At 35.2% G+C, this 18,820-nt stretch overlaps 1 protein-coding gene across 1 annotated transcript in view; it reads right to left on the reverse strand.

Annotated features, from left to right (window-relative positions):
- The window catches only part of COL21A1 (collagen type XXI alpha 1 chain), a 111,456-nt gene that overhangs the window by 10,549 nt on the left and 82,087 nt on the right, over window positions 1-18,820 (reverse strand). Inside the window, exons 18-23 of the mRNA XM_074922489.1 lie at window positions 13,893-13,937; window positions 13,481-13,534; window positions 4,598-4,651; window positions 3,257-3,310; window positions 2,691-2,762; window positions 291-326 (exon numbers count right to left, since the gene is read on the reverse strand). Of these exons, the coding sequence (XP_074778590.1) occupies window positions 291-326; window positions 2,691-2,762; window positions 3,257-3,310; window positions 4,598-4,651; window positions 13,481-13,534; window positions 13,893-13,937 (315 nt within the window). The remainder of the gene's footprint in view (window positions 1-290; window positions 327-2,690; window positions 2,763-3,256; window positions 3,311-4,597; window positions 4,652-13,480; window positions 13,535-13,892; window positions 13,938-18,820) is intronic.

Here is an 18,820-nt window from a genome sequence, read left to right on the forward strand (position 1 = left end):
TGCTGGGTCATGTCCCAGCCCCCTGCAGCAGCTGCACAACCGGCATCCCTGAGCCTGCACCATTGCTAGGACCACACAGCTCTGCACCAAATGACAATAGCTCAGCCTCAGAAACGCAGCTGGAAATTCCTACTGGGTACACTGGGAAGTTTTCCTTGAAGACTCACTGCTGCTGTTCTTCAAGCAAACCTTCTGTGGAGCTTAATCTTAAAAAAAGCTCCTGAATTAACACCTAAGACTTGTATTAATAGTGTTGCCAGACGATTTCAGTAGCAATGAAGTTGATATACCTGGATACCACTTTCACCTTGGTTTCCTTTGTCCCCCTGTAAAATATTAGAAGAAAAGTCTCCACTGTACCATGATTCATCTCAAAGACACGTAGTCTGTGTTTTAATTTAACAGTAAATACAAGAGAAGCATCTAATAGCTTTTATTTATCCGAATAAAAACAAATCACTTTATCCCCATGTACACAAATGCTGAGAAAAGTACAGAAAGTTACATAAGAGGGGTATTTGTCATAGAAAGAACTATCAAAAAGAAAAGTGGATACTCATATACCAAGTTAAAATTTAAAAATACAACACAATGAGGTGGCAAATCCAGCAGGACTTTATCTACTCAGTGTATGGGAGTGGAGAGGATGCAGGCAGGGAGGGGGACAGTATTTCTGACAGGTTAAATTTCATCTGAGTGCTAACCATTAAGTATGCTTGTCTTTACCCACAGAGTATAAATAATTTCTGTAACACTTACTATAAACCCACTAAATGCAGAAGTTATACATGACACACCAAAGAAAAAATATTTTAATCAGAAAAAAAATTATATTAAATTTACTCAAAACTCTGTAAGGACTAAGTTCCACTTCCACCCACTCCTTGTGACCTTCATCAAAATGTTTATAGTAAATAAACATTAGTGGGGTGATTGGCAACCAGACAGTGCAAATGGCACTTAAATGGCAGGTATCAAGGTTTACCTAGTTGTCTGAACACCATCTAATTGACACTGGAGAGAAACAGGCAGCTCTTGAAAACCATTCATGCCAATTAACAAGAGAGGTATAAAATATGTACTACCAGAACATGCATATCTCTCTTCATTGACTCAAAAGGAAACTTAAGTTATGGGAGATGGCTCCTGCCCTACATCTGACCTCTTAAATCAGTGAGATTCTGTTTAAATGGTCATGAATCAAAATGTTGGGCTGAGAACATAGCAATTCATAAAACAAGACAGATTGGTGGGGGAGGTACAAAACTGCATTTAATAAAGAAAAGAATTAGGATGGAGATTTTTGGATCTGTTTTGCCAGTCTTCTTGAAAGAGTCAAACATGTGTGTGTTTGGTTGTTTTTTGAGAAAGAAAATGTTTAGTTAAACACTAAACAGTAGTAAAGAGGATATTTTGGCCATGGCAAATATTTTCCTGATAGAAAATCCCAGAACATAACAGGGTATTTATGCCATCTGTATTTGGTTGTATTGTACTTGAATGTAAAATATTTGGTTTAGTTTCAAGTTTTAAAATGAGCTATAGCTGAAAGGTTTCACTGTCAGATGCCCAAATTGCACCTTTTTTCCTGAATAATTCGAGAGTTTGTTAGACTTATGACTTGTATCTCCAGTTAACCAGTGATATATATTCTGACGTGCGTCTTTATACGATATTAATAATGGCTTTTGCAAAGGCATCTTGAGTTTAAAATTTAGAGAGGTTCCATAAATTTAACAAAAATCTCCCTTCTTAAAATCAGTATTATTGTCTCTGTACATGTATATTACATGATCTTAGATACTGAATATATGGTGATAATGAAACTATTCGAACTATTGTTAAGACACTGACTTAAGCCACTCTTCCACTGGACTTCAGGACATTTTGAAAGACTTAAGCCAGGAAATCTTTGTCCTTATGTGCTCTGGAAATCACTGTTTTGAACTGGTCAGAAGACTAATTTTTCTACATCTTGTCTTGGAAAATGAACTCAGGTTCCATTATCTCATTTAGCTGAGAAAACCTCATCTAAATTTGGATTATTCTCTAGCCTCCGCTGATCTGGGACTTGCTTGAGTTGTTTAAACATAGGCATTTAAGATGCGACCCAAGGCACTCCCATGTGTGTCTACTGACATATGAAATAGTCTAGCATACCCAAGACATCCATACATGGCTGTCATATATGACACTGCACAACAGGAAATCTGTGCCCTTCAGGAGCAGAAGCTGAAGTCTAGCAGAATACCTCTGCACTGGATTTTCATAAAACGTTAAATATAACACCATCCTTTTAACTTACTGCTTCTTTACCCTTAAATCTTTCTTTCCATAGTGAAGTACCTGATTCAACCCTATTTCTGTAATGCCCTTAGATGAAGGGCTTCACTCTTTACAAGGTAGTCCTCTACATTGCTGGTAATACCACATTTCATTAATACCTATGTCACAGCATTTTAGGTTGACAGTTTCTCCATTTTGGCCATTCACTCCTCCCTATGAAAAATGACTGTTTTTCTAAAGAATGGAACTTCCAAATTATACCAAGTATTCTCTAGTAATAATGATGCATTTAGAAAAAGTATTTCCTTTAATAATTAATAATGATCACTTATAAGAAAAGCACTTATAAGAAAAGCACTTACAATAAAAGATGCAATTAAGGTAAAACTGGAAAAAATACTTACCTTTATACCTTGGGTGCCAGGAATGCCCGGGTAGCCTGGTTCACCTGGAGCACCTGGTACTCCTAGTTCTCCCTGAGTAATACAATAGCTCTGTGTCAGTGATGTGTTGTGTGTAAAAACATATATTGCATGTTTTCTCAAGGTCACATGATAAGCTTTGGCTATGGTATTTTGAAATTTTGTAACTGAGGATGGTTGAAATGTCTGGAAAATTTCTGAGGGGATGTTGAATACAGAGAAGCCACAAAAGGGACTCTTAACCACAGTTTTCCAGCTTCTATATTTTTTAATTGCTTTTTAATACAGTTGATGTTGATTTTTCAAAATTATACAAATAAAACTATCTGGAGTAATGGCAGTGTTTGCAGGTTTGAAATTCATAAACAGCTGACTTACATTGCCTAAAATCTAGTATAAAATCAGTAAGAATAAGCCATCAAAAGGATTCTGATGTAATTTTAAGTTAACTACTGTTTTATTTTGAAACAATTTGCCTTGTAACTAATCATGGAAAATCAGTAAATCAATGCCTTGTTTAACTAGAATACTTCCAGATTCATATTTACCTTGGCTCCTGATGATCCCGGTTTCCCCTGTGTTCCAGGTTCACCTTTATCACCCTATACAACAACGTAAGAGTGTGGCTGATACATCAGTATGTTTCATCCCATGTGGTATGACTAGTAAACTTAAACAGACACTGCTGGGAAATTGGCTATTAAAAACAGGCACAGGTAGTGACTGAAATGCTAGAGTTCTGTTCCCTTATAAGAAACCTGAAGTTTCAACTTTCTCTCAGGAAAGATGAGATACTGATGACAAAATGTGATCTGCCAGACTCTGCTCACCTGTCCTTTCCCTGCCTGCTGCATTTCCCTGGCCCAGTCATACTACGTCTATGTGTACTGACTTCACATTTCCACCATCTTATTTAATAAAACTCTGAGAATCCTCAGAACTGTCTGAGACAAAATATTTACTTATGTTTTGGTTTTTACTGTAGCCTATGAAATTAGGCATATATTCACTACAAGGATTTTAATTGAAATCTAAGAATTATTGATTACTTCATGATGCTCTTCTGTAAGCATGAGCTTATTAAGAATAAGCATATATTCTGAATGAGCAATAAATATACAAAAGTAATTTTCACAAAAGAAAATAAAGCTAATCAGCTTTTTGTCATTTCATAGGTATTCAACCTTCTTGACCAGAGGCAAACACTGACCACTTTAAAAAATGTTACCTTCAGTACACCATTTTAAATAAGTACATATGTACTACTGGATAGAAAATGATGTATGGTAGAAATGGAGCTAAACGTAAGTACAAAGTTCAGGAAACGGATTCTATATTCTTAAATATTCTCTAGGACATACAATTCAGTGCTTACTGGCCAAAACTCATCCTGGATTAAATTAAAAGGTTACACTAACAGATCTGGATTTACAGTATCTATTTTAGTTTCTGAGAGCATGGGTCAAATTAATTCTTGCTCTAGCTGCAGTGCAATCAATAAAGTTACATCTGAAATAAATTTGGCTCCTCGGGTGGAAAAAGCAGCATGTAATGTTATTTAACACAATTAAAATATAAATAAATGTAACATGGGCAGAAAGTTCTGATGTATACTGAGAATTATCTGGCTCCCAGCAATGCAGAACATTTTCCAGAACCGTGAAGCTGCAACAAAGTCTCATGACCATTTCTGCAATTGCTCCAAACCTCATGGGATGACAGGCACCATTTACTGACCTATATTAAGCTCTCTTGAGACTGAACTATCATATAAAGTAAAATAGGGAACAATATTCAATATACCAAAAAATTATCTGCAAAATCCTGGCATTATGTCATCTATAAATTAGTCATTTATCAAAGTCACAAGCAAACTAACAAACACTTACCTTAGGCCCAGGAGCTCCAGGTAGACCAAATGAGCCTTCCGGTCCCATTAAACCCTATTTATTTGTGAAAAAGGAAGAGACATTTCTGTAGTAAACTAGAGGAATAATGGCTTCAGTATAGTATGTTAGTATTATTAGTATTATACTTCTATAGTGAAATAAACAGGACAGGAAATATAACGTCCTTCAACATATTACTATACAGGCTGTAGCTCTGATACAGCACAGTGGATTATTTAGACCTTTTATGGCCTTAGGAACAGCTACCGTGCAATGGAAAAAATCATGCAGGAAAAAAGCACAGAGGTGTTATGAAATACTCCTGAGAGAAAAAATTCTGCAACTCAAAACCCCATCCGTATGATCTAATCTTTAACATATCCTTAGCTATAATTCAAAGTGACACAAGAGTTTCTAGTTTCCATTTAGGGTTCCCAAGAAGCAGCGAAAGTGCATGTGGCATTTTGTAATTCTCTTCCTTCTTTCTGACTGTGTGTCCCTCAAAGGTTGCCATGCCTTGACTCCTCTTGCAATCTTTGTGGAGATTTATCGGGAGCAGTTAACTTTGGGACCACACCTTTGCATCTTCTGCAGTATCTTCAGGATTGAACTGTTCATTCAAGAACCCAATGGCTTCTGCTATTTCAGATCATGACACTTCAGCACATGTACAAAGCCAGCGCATTGCCAAAACAGTCCCTTGGACTCCTCTCATGAAAACGTGTTCATAAATACATGTTTAGTTATCTTTGTTCCATACATAAGAGCTAAAAGGGAGTTAAACCATCAAATGGCTGGCTTTCTTAATTTCTGTTTAAAGCTACTCTCAAGTATATGTTAGAAAATAAATATTTTTAAAAATCATACTTCCCAGGAAGGAATTCCCATTTACAGTATTTTCCACATCTGGTATTAATATATGTCTTTCTCGCCACTTCGTCTCACTTCACTTTGACTCTAGAACTGCATGCGTCAATAAAAACAATATATTATTGTTCTATTTGGCCTTACATATATACTTTGAAATACGATCTGCTGTAAGAGCATACTTAAGACACAGCATAAAATAAAAAATAATAATATAGAAAGCCAAACAATTAAATAAGGCCTGGAAATCTAAACTGTCAGAGATTCAATTTTTATCAATTATTCTAACTGATACTATTTTCAACACCTACTGTTATTATTGTTATTTAACTTTGTTTTCATATAGATAAAAACAACTACCTTTCATTTAGTACTAAAAGTAAGGAACTATTCAGTTCCATGACATTATCTCAGACCTCTTTCCAAAGTTATATGTGATCAAAAATAAAAGTATGTCTACATTAATGTTACACTGATTTTAACTCAGTTTTGCCAAAAAAAAAATAAATATTCTCTGCTTAAACTAAAAAGGATGGCTTTGTTTTTACAAATACAAGAGAAAATTCAGAATATTTGGAACAAGAAGTAATTCTTTGTAGCCACGGTTTTCAGCATTTCATCAATTTTCTGGTATTTCACCCGTGCTTTACTGTTAACTGAGGCAGTACAGATTAACTCAGGTTTCTTTCCTACTCTTCCGTAAGAAAGTACTGGTCACCAAAACTTGCCATTAATAAACACAGTAACTTGCTCTTTAAGCCACAGACACAGGTCTGTGAATACAAATAAATGGTATTAATCACAAGACTAAAATTTAAGTAACTTTGCTGCCAATTTTCCTCAGTAGCAGACTTTTCCCATTCAGTCAACTGCACATGAAAATTCTTCTATTATACTTCAATTTCTCTAAAATAACTAATAATATAATATATCAAATAATTTAAAACCCTTTCCTGAACTTTGAAGATGAGATCTGCTTGTTCTTACTTGCACAGAAAATCAGTAATTGTATTAAAGATGATACAGTTAAACTAGTGTAATCTATTGTTTTGTAAATAAAGGTTTACTATACCCTATGTAATTTCTTTCATAGTTTTGGAATAGAAATTACCAATTCCTCTCCATCTGGAGTGAAGTTTCTGAGGTCTGTTTCCACCCATAACCTAAGAGACAGTGTATTCCCATTAACCATTTGCTTATGGCCTATATACATCACCAGCTTTGTTACAGCAAGCATAAGAAAATATTAAATTGGTTTTGGAACCTAACCTTGATTATATTAAGACTGTCTTAATTCACATGCACATTAGGCCTGGTTCTTCGCTTTTTTTTTCTCTTTATTTACACAGCAAAGTAAGGTTTTATTAATTTTCATTTCACTGTAAGGCTTAATTCAATTTGGTTGTTTTAAATCAGATTTCATGTTATGTACTGACATCCTTACTTATGAAATACAGCTCTCTTCATTGTGTAATTCTTTTGCACTCCTTGAAAGCTACCTTCCTTTTCCAAAAACCATTGTGAAATTATTATTTTCTTCTCCTCAGATTCATGTTCTGTGCTCATTACTAGCACATTAATCAGTAGAGAAAAGTAAGCACAAGTTTAGGGACTGATACTGGAAAGAGATGAGAAATGAGACCGGGGGATTTCTATCTCCTTTCACATTGCCACCTCAGTGTAGCCCTGTGTTTCAAGTTATGTAACACACTGAGAGCCTACCCAATACCAGCTCCAGACTAGACCACTTCCAGTTTATGCCCACACCAGTCCTTGATTACAGAAGTGGTAAATGTTCATCACAAATGTCCTTCATTCATTTAACTTATACAAAATGGAAATACTATGTGTAGAGAATATACAGAATAGGGTGGGTTTTTTTCAATCAGACGTGTATATATCCACACCAACCTGCAAACATATATATTCTAGAGAAGGCAAATCAGAAAATACGTTTAGTGTAACTAAAGGTCAGGCATACATCTGCAGGAAAGGGAGAAATAAAACCCAGTTGTTCTGGATTCATTTCTTGCACCTTCATTACTAGGCCATATTTAACTTACTTCATTTCAAAAATTACAGGAAGACAACTACATGAAATCAGTATACTGCAAGAAGAAAACTTTCAGATGCAATATATAGGAGAAGCTTGAGAATATAGTCTGAAAACTTTGGCATGTAAAATTAAAAGAGAAGAGCAGGTCCTGAATAGAAATAAAGAATACTTCAAGGACATAAAATGTATCATTACTCCCCCATTTTCCAGAACTAACACTCTATGTGGCAGACAAATTAATAAATTACTGATGTTGGCAATGTAATAGGGATAGTTATTACTGAAGAACTTGTTACTGAGGAATTTTCCCAAGGTATTAATAGACCATCCACAAGCTTTCCATCTGTTTTTTCTGGAACAAACACATTCAGCATGACTAATACAAGGAAAATCCCACTATCTTTTCTGGTTGAAATTCCCTAATGCCATATAATGTATTCAAATATCCCATGCATCAATTTCCTACTTATTTTATCAGTGACAAAAGAGACATTAAATAAGTTGACAGGAAACATGAATAAATTAATTTCAAGTGTATCAAGAACCAGATGTTATTTATCTAAATAAAATTTGAGTGAAACATGGTAGGTGAATTACTGGAATATGTACACTTTGGAATCCCATAAGGCTTTATTATAACTGATGATACAGCCTTCCCTCCAGCATTTTGTTCACCTTTGCTCAGACAGAAACAGAGAAAAAATTTCCAGCAATAGGCAATAAAAATGCTTAGTGGCACAGGTGACAGACCAAATGTGCATGTGTTAACTAGGAGTAGGGACATGTGAACTTCCAGTTCAGGCAATGTTTTGTCTGAATTTGATATAAACAACTGCAACAACTGGTTGTCAAGGAAATTTATTCTTTCCAGAGAAGATCTTTAGGTGGCTGAAAAAGTCCTTTAAGTTTATGAAAAGAAAACCAACCAGTGCACTCAATTTATATAAAAGGGCTTCTGACAGCTGTAATGTAGTGGCCATGCCTGTGGTAGAGTCAGGAAGGGAAGAGGTGCTGGGTGGATGCAGAGTAGCTGTATATTGTGCAGGAAATTCTCTATTGGGTGACAGAGTAGCTCAGAATTTGTAAAACCCAAAACAGGTTTCAATCTTTCTCTCCAACCAGGACTGCATTGGTTTTAATTGATCATATATTTTATTAAGGAACTGTAAGCATGGAAAAAGAAGTGAGCTCTTCAGTATATTTACAGACATTCATATGCCTATATATAATATCTGTTATCTGGAAACCAGAGACAAGTGTTTTTAAACCTCGCATTATTCAGAGAGCAAGTTCAGGGCTCTCTCCTTTGTCTGTGGTTTTCTACAGAGATATAAGAGAAAACACAAACCACACCCTTAGTTCTTCTGAATTTTCTTTGAAGAAAAACGATAAAACACAGTGAAAAAATATAAAAAAGGAATAGGAAAGAAGATGAGATCTGTAGACTGTATATTTTTGAGAAGTCTATTTACAGTTTAACAACCTCCTCAGCTTCTTAAAGTGATAATCACATTTGGATTCCACATGACTAAGCAGTACTCAGCACAATCACAGCATGCTAAAATAAAGATTAGTACTCCTTTGTGGAATCAATGATATCATCATTCCGAAAAATGCACAATCAAAACCAAAAGACCACCTTAAAAATGGTGAGGTTTACTCGTGATGGGATAGATGTACGCTACTGGACAGACACACAGCAAGCCTTGATTTACAGGGTGTGTGAGCATTCCTCCCTTTGAAGGGACAACCTGACTGATTACAAATGAATTCTTGCACCTGATTTAAGTGCAATTCAGATGTAAAATCAAATAGAAACTTGGGAAGGGTCTGCAAATATATTCTCTCTGAAAAGTAAAGTTAGACTAATATTCAGCCTTAAGCACCTTATTCAACTTCTGACTGGAGAGAGAAGGCAACCTTCACAGAAAAAAAGAGAACAAATGGCCAGTGAAAAACAAGTCTTCCCACAATGGACATATTCTATTAAATCAGATGCTCTCATGAAATAATCCCATATAAAATGACAAAATCCCAATAAAATTGGGGGAGAAAAAAATATAGACATGCTTTCAGGGAGAGGGCAGTGGGAGTTAGTTACAGATACTGAAAGGACTTTAACTGAACTGATGTACGTAATCAAAATTTCAACACCAAGATGTAATAAAAAATAGCAAGGATAGAGAGGATTCAGATTTAGATAAGCCTTCGACCAAGTACATGTTCCACTTAGACAGGTAGGTGTATATTGCTCTTATTACCAGGAGTAACTGGAGAAGAACAGGCTCTTTCTAGAAATAAAGAATCATCCAGCATCCACATGTGTTGTAACTGGAGCATACAGTCTTTTCTAAATCCTTTTTTGTCAGATCTTCTGGGTATGAGAAGAGCATGGGACTCCTTATCACCAAGTTCAGAAATCCACAAACTCAAACTCTTTTAGCTGTCCAGATGTAGGCAAAATCTGGTAAACTGCATCTGATTTATCTTTTGATGATCCTTAAACAGCCATGGAAAAGCCATAAAGCATTATCTCTCTCTGTGACTTCAACTCCAGAAGTGTAGAACTCTAAAGGAAAGCAGACTGTATTTCCAGTTGAATGCAAAAGAGACAAAATTGTTGAAAACACCATTCATTAAAATAACATCAAGAACAAAACATCCACTCCTGATTCAGTATTCTGAAGTGAATGACAATGTCTGATATCATGTTCAAGACTCAAATGTAACTCAGTTATCTGAGAAAATAAATGCAGTATCTTCCCAGAAAAGAAAAACCCTTTCATTACTTTGCTTAGGGATGGAATCGATCATATTTTCAGTTACTGTTTGCTTACAGTGAGCCCTTAACTTGGGCTCCCCATAAACAAATGCCTCCTAAAGCCCCAAATTCCAGTATGTCAATGTGTATTTTCTTTTTCTCTGGAGAAAAAAGACTCCTGGTTTTGGGTACCCTTTCTGCCTTAGGAGGGAAACACACACCAGTAACAAATCTGGACAGAGAAGTGCTGTATCCTGAGGAACATTCCAGCGCTAGTATATAAATGACCCTTAGGCTAGCAGGTACCATCATACTCAGATGGTTAGTCTGGCATGCAGAAACACGTAGTTACACAAGACTGCACGTACCAAGATGATCAGAAACACGTGTTGCTAACCTCCACCCAAACAAGGATTCTCTTTGGAATGGGTAATGATGCAGCAGGGTGAGCTCCAAATAATTTTGATATCAGGTCTGCCCTTATGTACTGTAGAATATGGTAACCTTAAGTAGGATTTTATATATTTAGCAAGAAAGGCAGAGGATCAAAAGGTCTATACTGAGATCCTTGTCATTCTCTTTCTTCAAGGCTCCTGTCACCCACCAAAATGAGGCTCAAGCTACCACAACAAGATGGGTAAACACCACTGAAATCACTGAGAACAGAAAAGTCCTTGAAAAGATTAGTCCTGTTCTGCAATGAAAGGTAGATACTGACAGTAAGATGGCCTTAGCAGTGTGACAGGAGACATTCTGATGACTGAGTAATGACCATCAAGCCCCTTTTAGAGAGCCACTGACTATCCTGCATTTGACCTTGAAGATATAAGTATTGATTTCTTTAAGTTCAGAATAAGTTCTTTCCCTTTATTCTACTTTTCACACTGCAAAGTGGCATCTGAAACTCCTTTGTCTTTTGGGACGGGTGGAATGGATGTCAAGAGGAAGTTCATTACTGATGAATCATTTTCATAGGGAAAGACCTTGAAAAGAGATGGGGTAGATAAAATTGAGAAACACACAAGTTATGAAACTGAATAACACAATCTGTTAACTATTGCCAAAACCCGAGAACCTATAGCAATGTTCTCTCACCTGTTGCCAAAATATCAAGAAGCTTAATGTAATGGCAAGGGCAGCAGAGAGAACAGTTTGCAGTTTTCATCCCCAATTTCCACACTTCAAATATGGGCTAAAAACTTATTTGCCATAGCCTTGTCTTTTGCTGCTGATAGAAATAATATTGCGACGTTTAAACATAGCTTCCCTATTTAGGAATAAAATGCTCAGTGCCTTTTGTACCTACAACGCAGTTATCACTGTCTAAGCTTCACACTTTTCTTCCATTTCATGAATGCCATCTGCTTATTTCGAATGAGTTTTCTGAAGCTCTATACAGAGCTTTCCTTTTTTTGCTGCTATTCAAATCCCTCAGCTTAGTTCAGATAATTTAATTTACTACTTCCTTTTACCCTTTCATTTCAGGCAGAATTAATTATCAAGAGAATCATTGCTCTGAGATTAATATTTGTAAGGGTTTGTATGTTAGTATCATATTTATCAAAGCAATGCTGTCAAAGCATTTTCCAATACTTCAGATATTGGAAAACTGATCACTGCTGTTATCAAAATCAAAATCACAGACAGAGTTGGACTTGGTGATTATTTATCTTCAAATGCATTTTCCAAGCTAAAAAAATTAAACACTATCTTACAGTTTCCCATGTAATCATATTTATCCCAGTAATAACACTACAGAAAAACTGAAATTTCCCAATTAAATATTTTCACTGAACTGCTTTCTTGGCTTCCTGAGAAACTGAAGTTTCTTCTACTTAGACTGGGTGTGGACAAGTCCCTTACAAGCACACCACACAGTGAATCTCAAAATGAGGCAACAAGGCAAGAAAAAAAGCAAGCAATCTTCTCGTCACACAATAAAACATTTGTATATGACATTCAGCTACAGATCAAGAAGTGTTATCTAATTTTTTCCCCCGACAAGTGTAACTAATTCTGTAGCCTGAATACAACTACATAAAATCTCTTACACTACCATATGACTATATACATTAAGAATAAACAACAAATATCTTAGAAGTTTAAAACTTTTTAGACATTTAGTGCTCCGCTGTCTATAGAGATAATAGCATAACTCTTAATTCTGTACTTAATCCTCTACAGTATTTACTTAAATCTAGCAGTTAACAGTCTATATTGATCTGCTTAAGGTTGAATATAGGGTAAAACATAGGTTCTTTAACTAAATAAAAAGTCACAGTAAACAGCTTATTTATGTTGCTAAGCCATGTATCTCTCAAGAAAGTCAGAAGCATTTTAGTCAGTAAAGAAGATAAAATATATCAGCAAAGAAGATCAAATATCTCAAGCATAAAATGAAAACTGCAAAAAGACATGTTAACAGCGAGGATAATTAATAATGGAACCATGTAAACGTTGTTGAACTTCTCAATAGAAAAGGTTTTTTAAGGCAGCGTATGTTCAACGAATGATGACATTCCTACCAATTAATGAAAATTCTCAAACTAGTTTTAAGCCGCTGTCCCTTTTGCCTTTAAAATTTCCATTTTTAAAGTCTATATATACTTGCATCAACATTCAGAACAATTATTTTACTACTGTGATTTCTAAAGGATTATAAAGAACACAGACTCAGGCAGTAACAAAGACATGGTAAGCTGGACTGTCCAAAAAGAATGAATTATTTCCAATTTCCTACATTCCAAAATAAAAATTTCTCTTTAAGCAGTTTGGGAACTCAGTGATCACAGCTATTCTTGCAGTCTTTGTCAAAAGAGCACTATCACAAAAGCATCCTGAAATTAATCTTCAGAAACCCATCGCACACTATGACAATATTTAAGTTGATCTTAACTTTCAAAATAAATTTACTTGAGTAATTTCAAAGTTAATTCAAAGTTAATTCAGAAAGTAAATCCAGACTAACGTGTTTTCCAGATTTGTTTATCAAATGTGCGGTCAGGATATCATCAATTTTAAAAGAAAACTGGGTTTATAATATTTGCGGGGGGATTCAGAGATTAGATTTAGTCTGATCATATTTGCCAACCTGAAAATGCTAGATTGCTACTGTATATGCCATTGCTTGTTTGCTTATTACAAGTAGAGAATGACAGCATCAGAATTAATTGTTCATAATACCATTTTGCAAACTTACAGTATCCCCTGGTGACCCTTTTGCTCCTGGTTGACCTGGTTGTCCAATTTCACCCTGTATTTTTTACAAAAAGAGAAGAATTCTGTGATTAATGTATGTACAGTTAACAAATTTTTTAAATATTCTTTAATTATACATATCTATTGAGTGAGGATTATTTCACAAAGTATTATGCAATAAACATCGTTACTTTAAAATTAGTCATTCCTTCTTAAATAGCTGAAATAAAACCTAATGGGAGATTTTCAAACATGCCGCAAAGAATTTGGAGCATGTCTCCATTCATCTGCAGCATGATTTGATGACCTAAATCCCCACAATGAAAACTCTCCTCTGAGCAGACTGAACGCTTACTTTGGAATGGGTATATATATGCACAGGTTTTAATTGTGTTTTGAACTGTTAATAATACCTTTTGTCCTTTTGCTCCTTGATTTCCAGGGATTCCAGGAATTCCCTGAGGGAAAAAAAGAAAACCTTTTAAGTATATGGAATAGTTTCTCCAAAAGATAATATATAACACACACCCCCCCACATCCTCATAAATTTAACATTTGCCATACGATTGGGGTTCAAAATATGGGCAGGAAATATAAAATTTAAAAAAACACATAAGAGAAAAGAGCTTCAGATGGAAACACTCAAGCTATTTCATCTGAGGATGCACTGAAACACTAATATCCAATCACTCCCCAGTGGTTTTGTGCCAGTAGTCCATGTCTGGCACTGGGCAGACTCACATGCTCCCAGTTGCCCACCAAGGGCTGCAATGCTTTATTGAAAACCCTTACTGACACAGGGAAAGAAACCACTATTCATTATCCATAAGATTTCTTACATAAGATAGAGCAGAAGTCCTGGTCAACAGGACCAAGAGTATGACAAATCCTATTTTCCTATCTAAAATATAGTGATTGTAACAGAACACATGAGATAGCTGTAATTATATTTCATGTATGCTAGCTCCTATCTCCATAAATACTTGAAGATATCTGTCATTTCCTCAGCATCATTGCTCATTTAGCTCTACAGTATATCTCCATTTTCTTACAGTGATCATGTAACTGATCTCCATATATACTCAAAACTGTACTCTACCTTCAGTTAATCTGTTTTTTCTCTCAAGTAAAACTATTCCAGTTTATCGGAGAGACACTGTTCTTATTTGTACCAGCAACAATCTGGTTTATAGACTTTACATTTTAACCTAATATTCAAATTAATGTGCTGCAGTGAAAACAAGAGGACTGTTCTAGACACCACCAAAACAAATGCATTCTGTGGGAAAAAAAAATTAACATGAATGTAACAACAGGAATAACCTGATAGTTTCCATATGGATTACATCTGTACAATGCTGGCTTGGAAAAGACAGTTCCATTGTTTTGCAGTTTACACCCAGCTTCTAGCTAATAATGACCCCATCAAGCAGAAACAGCTCATTGGTCAATGGCACATGAGTTAACAATGACATCCTGAGCATTTTACAGGTCATCAAAATTCCAACGTACCTATCATTAAAAGAAGAGATCAAGGAATATAATAAAAAGAACTGGAAAACAGTGTCTCATTCTGAGACTTCTACTCACATTGTGTAACATAACTCTTGCTAAACTTTTGTCTAAAACCATCTTAGATCTTTTGCACAAATAAAGAGATGAGAAATAGGGCATATTTATCATCACATTTAGGAACTTCCAGACCAGTCCATGAGTTCTCAGTAAAATTATTAAACAGTTAATTTCTGTAGCTGTAAAATATAAAACTAACAAATCTGTACCTGTAATACAAAACAGAATTTCATATATGCTGAAAAAAACCCTCCCACTAGGCAGCAACCTTCTCATACTGAAAGGATGTACCAAAGCTTCCAATGGCTACATTTCTATGCTATTTGCAAGGATGAGGGAAGATAGTTCCACATACTTATCCAACACAGCAAATGGTTTACCATTATACAAGCACACCTAAAAGAAGAAACACAGTGTCCTGATGAGCTGTGTTGAACTTTGTTGGCTAAAAGAAATTGCTGATACAAGAAATTTTACTTTACCTTTATATCAGTGGCAAAGAAGGATAAAACTCAAAGAACAATTGTAAAACTAAGTCATATTTCTTCTTACACACACACCCCCTTTTTTTTTTCCTCTGATTGACTCTGCACTACTGAAGTACATGGAACTTAGGCTCTTATTTCAGTGGGAGCTGGTCCAGACCCTTAAATTCTCTTATGGCTCATTGACATTTAATCAGCTAAGAAAGAATCTACACTTATGCTAATGTAAGTGATTCCCACAGCACATGGGGTGGAGATTTTCAGTTATTCTCCACATGTAGTTGGCACAAAAGAAGGAGAACGAAGTGGCTAATTTGGTCACAGAGAATGAGTTTTTCCCACCAGAGTTATTTTTCTGTATAGCTTCCATGGTTCAGTAATTACAAAGACTAATTTCTGTAGTATCAGCTCTAGGATGCCTAAGAAAATTAAATTTAATTTCCTTCTCATTATCTATTCCCAATCTATTACTTCCTTTTACATGGATAATCTCTGGTTATGCCAATTCAAATTATTTGCACTTTCCCAGAAGACAAATAAATAAATAAAAAATAGTTTAGATATCCCGAGTTTCTTCCCTAACTTTGAGTTCAAAAGCCAAACCAAGCTTTGGAAACGTGTCTTGTCCCTAAACAGATTTCATATGCAGTACAAATCCTCAGAATCTGAGCACTGTTTTGTCCACCATAAGGCACTTTTAATAGGAAGTAGTACTTAATAGGGTGACATAACACTAACTAAACTATCATAGAAACCTTACTCTAATTATCAAAAAATATATTCTTTACAGCATGAGGCAAAGCAACTAGTTTTACTCCATTTGTAAGATAAAATGTAATTTTTGTCAAGAGTATATTGTAACTAAAATTATCACAGATGCCTGTGTTTAATCAAAACTTAATATGAAACAGATTCATCATGCAATTTTCCTGCCACTAAGGGAAACACAATGTTTGGAACTACTACAAATGGGAAAACTGCCACCCACTGGGAGTAACAGAATCAATGCTATGGAATAATTCATGAATCATTGGTCTACGGAAAAAAATTGCCTTTGGGGATGTCCTTTGCAAAGCTATCAAGCAACACTTTGTTCATATGAAATAAGAAAAAGGGCTGTAATTCTAGATAGTCTTTTGTCTTTCCAGAAAACTTATTATAAATGGTTTGTATTTATCATATTTGCAGTTTAATAAATAAAACATAGCAATAAAACATAGCATTACATTTCTATCCAGAATATTTAAAAATCAAAGCATCTACTGCACTTTAGTGATTTCTGCTCTTATATGAGTCAGATCATCTTGCAATTCTGAATTAGTTAATTTGTTCCTCTTCATGTTTTACATCAAATTTCATGTAAGGTTTATTCAATGTTTTTTCATACTTAAAAATGAAGTTTTACTGCAGGCCTTATGACTGCCTTAGTTCTTTCAGCATCACCAATCTTTCTCAAATACCTTCATTTCATTGGAATGCTCTCCTCCTTTCTCTGAAGTTTCCCTTTAAATGGGAAGTCTTCACTTACCCCATAAAAGTCTGTAATATTATTCATTATTTTAGCCTTAATCAGTAAGTGCTATAATCACATGAAATTTAAAGCCAGCAAGGTAGCCTAGTAAACCTAGTTTCTAAAGATTCTCAACTGCACTTTTATCAAGTCCTACTGAGTTTTTGCCTAAAAACTAACGTGATCATCAGTCTGGCAGCTAACCAAGCATTTTTTGTTGATTGAGACACTGCTGTCTTTATCCTTTATTCAGCCTCCTTTGCCTGTTTAATCATTTATCTTCCACCCTGTGTTACCTAGGTGTACCTGGAGAGGCTCTGCAGGATAGCTCCACGATCTAAAGTGACACTTGAATGCCATGTAGGCAACTGAAATTGCCTCCGGTGTCACTGAAGGTGCTGTGGGACAGCTGATCTACCCTCCGAAAAAGATGCCAGTCTGCTCTAAGAACTGTGTCATACATGCCAGGTGTTGCAGTTGCCCTCATACATCTTAAATGGCTCTTGGTGCCAATGCCTAGGTGACCAAATCCCACAAACCTCGATGTCTCATTCTCTGGAGCAAAAATTCTCTCTCTTTTTTTTTTTTTTTTTTTTTTCCCCTGTTCTTTGCTTGTTTGTATATGCCTGGTGTGATAGGTCTTTATAGGCTCAGATAGGAAAAGTTTCTGACAGTCTTCACATTGGCTAGGAACGACAAGACTTACAAGTATAAATTAGGATATTCGAAGGTAAAAGGAGCTATGGGTATGCTTTATTTGCAAGAAATAACAGCCATGGGTCTCATAGCTTCATCACAGAATGAAGCTCATCTGGGTATGCATCTAAATCTCCTAATGCAGTCTTCCTCAGCTGTAGCCCCCACATCTGGAACATCAGAACACCCAACAAAATGAATTTGTTTCTATTGTGATGATGAGCTTCAATAATGACATTTATACAATGCTATATAAATATTCTATTTTACCCCTATTTTTTAGCAATTTAAATAAATCTTCCATTCTTTGATAATATCTGGCAGATACAATGGATTTAACTGTAAAAAGGAACAATCTTTATTGTAGTTTTCATTAATTGTGAAGTGTCTTTTTTTTTTTTTTTTTCAAGCTAGTATTATGGATATCTCCCTCATACTTTATGCTTGTGAACAGCAGAAGAAACCACGTACAAACCCTTACTCCAGAACAAAACAAAACAAAAACTATTTTATTCCTAAAATGAGTATTTATTAGTCTACTCTGTCCTTTATTTTCTGCTGTTGTCTTTATATTCCCCATCTCTTCAGCAGCTGGTAGGATTTCCTTCTTCAGTACTGGCTGATAGCCCTATTATGGGAAGTAGGAGTTTCTAGACTACAGAAAACATACCCATTATTGTAAAATTCTGCCTCTGGAAGATGCAAAATTATACAGTATTTCCAAAAGCTTCTGTTATGAGTAAACTGCTTTGCAGTAAATTCCCCAAGAAGATGGAGACAACATTAGTACAATTAACTTATTATTTTTTATTTTCTTATGGTATGTATACAAAACTGTACTCTTTCAACATACTGAATTAAACAGGCTCTTCACTGAATACAGTACATCTGGACTTATTTTGTCATGTGTCAAATCTGATAAATATTATATAGGACAAATCACTATGGACCAGTTTTTCAAACTATCCATTCTCCCCTTCAACATCAAGACAAAAATACCTGAAATAATATCAGTTTTCTCTATTAAAATTGATAATAATTTTTAAAGTTATGATAAAACAATACTTCCTGTTTAAAC

The sequence above is a fragment of the Athene noctua genome, chromosome 1, assembly GCF_965140245.1.
Source record: "Athene noctua chromosome 1, bAthNoc1.hap1.1, whole genome shotgun sequence".
Lineage (NCBI taxonomy): Eukaryota > Metazoa > Chordata > Aves > Strigiformes > Strigidae > Athene > Athene noctua.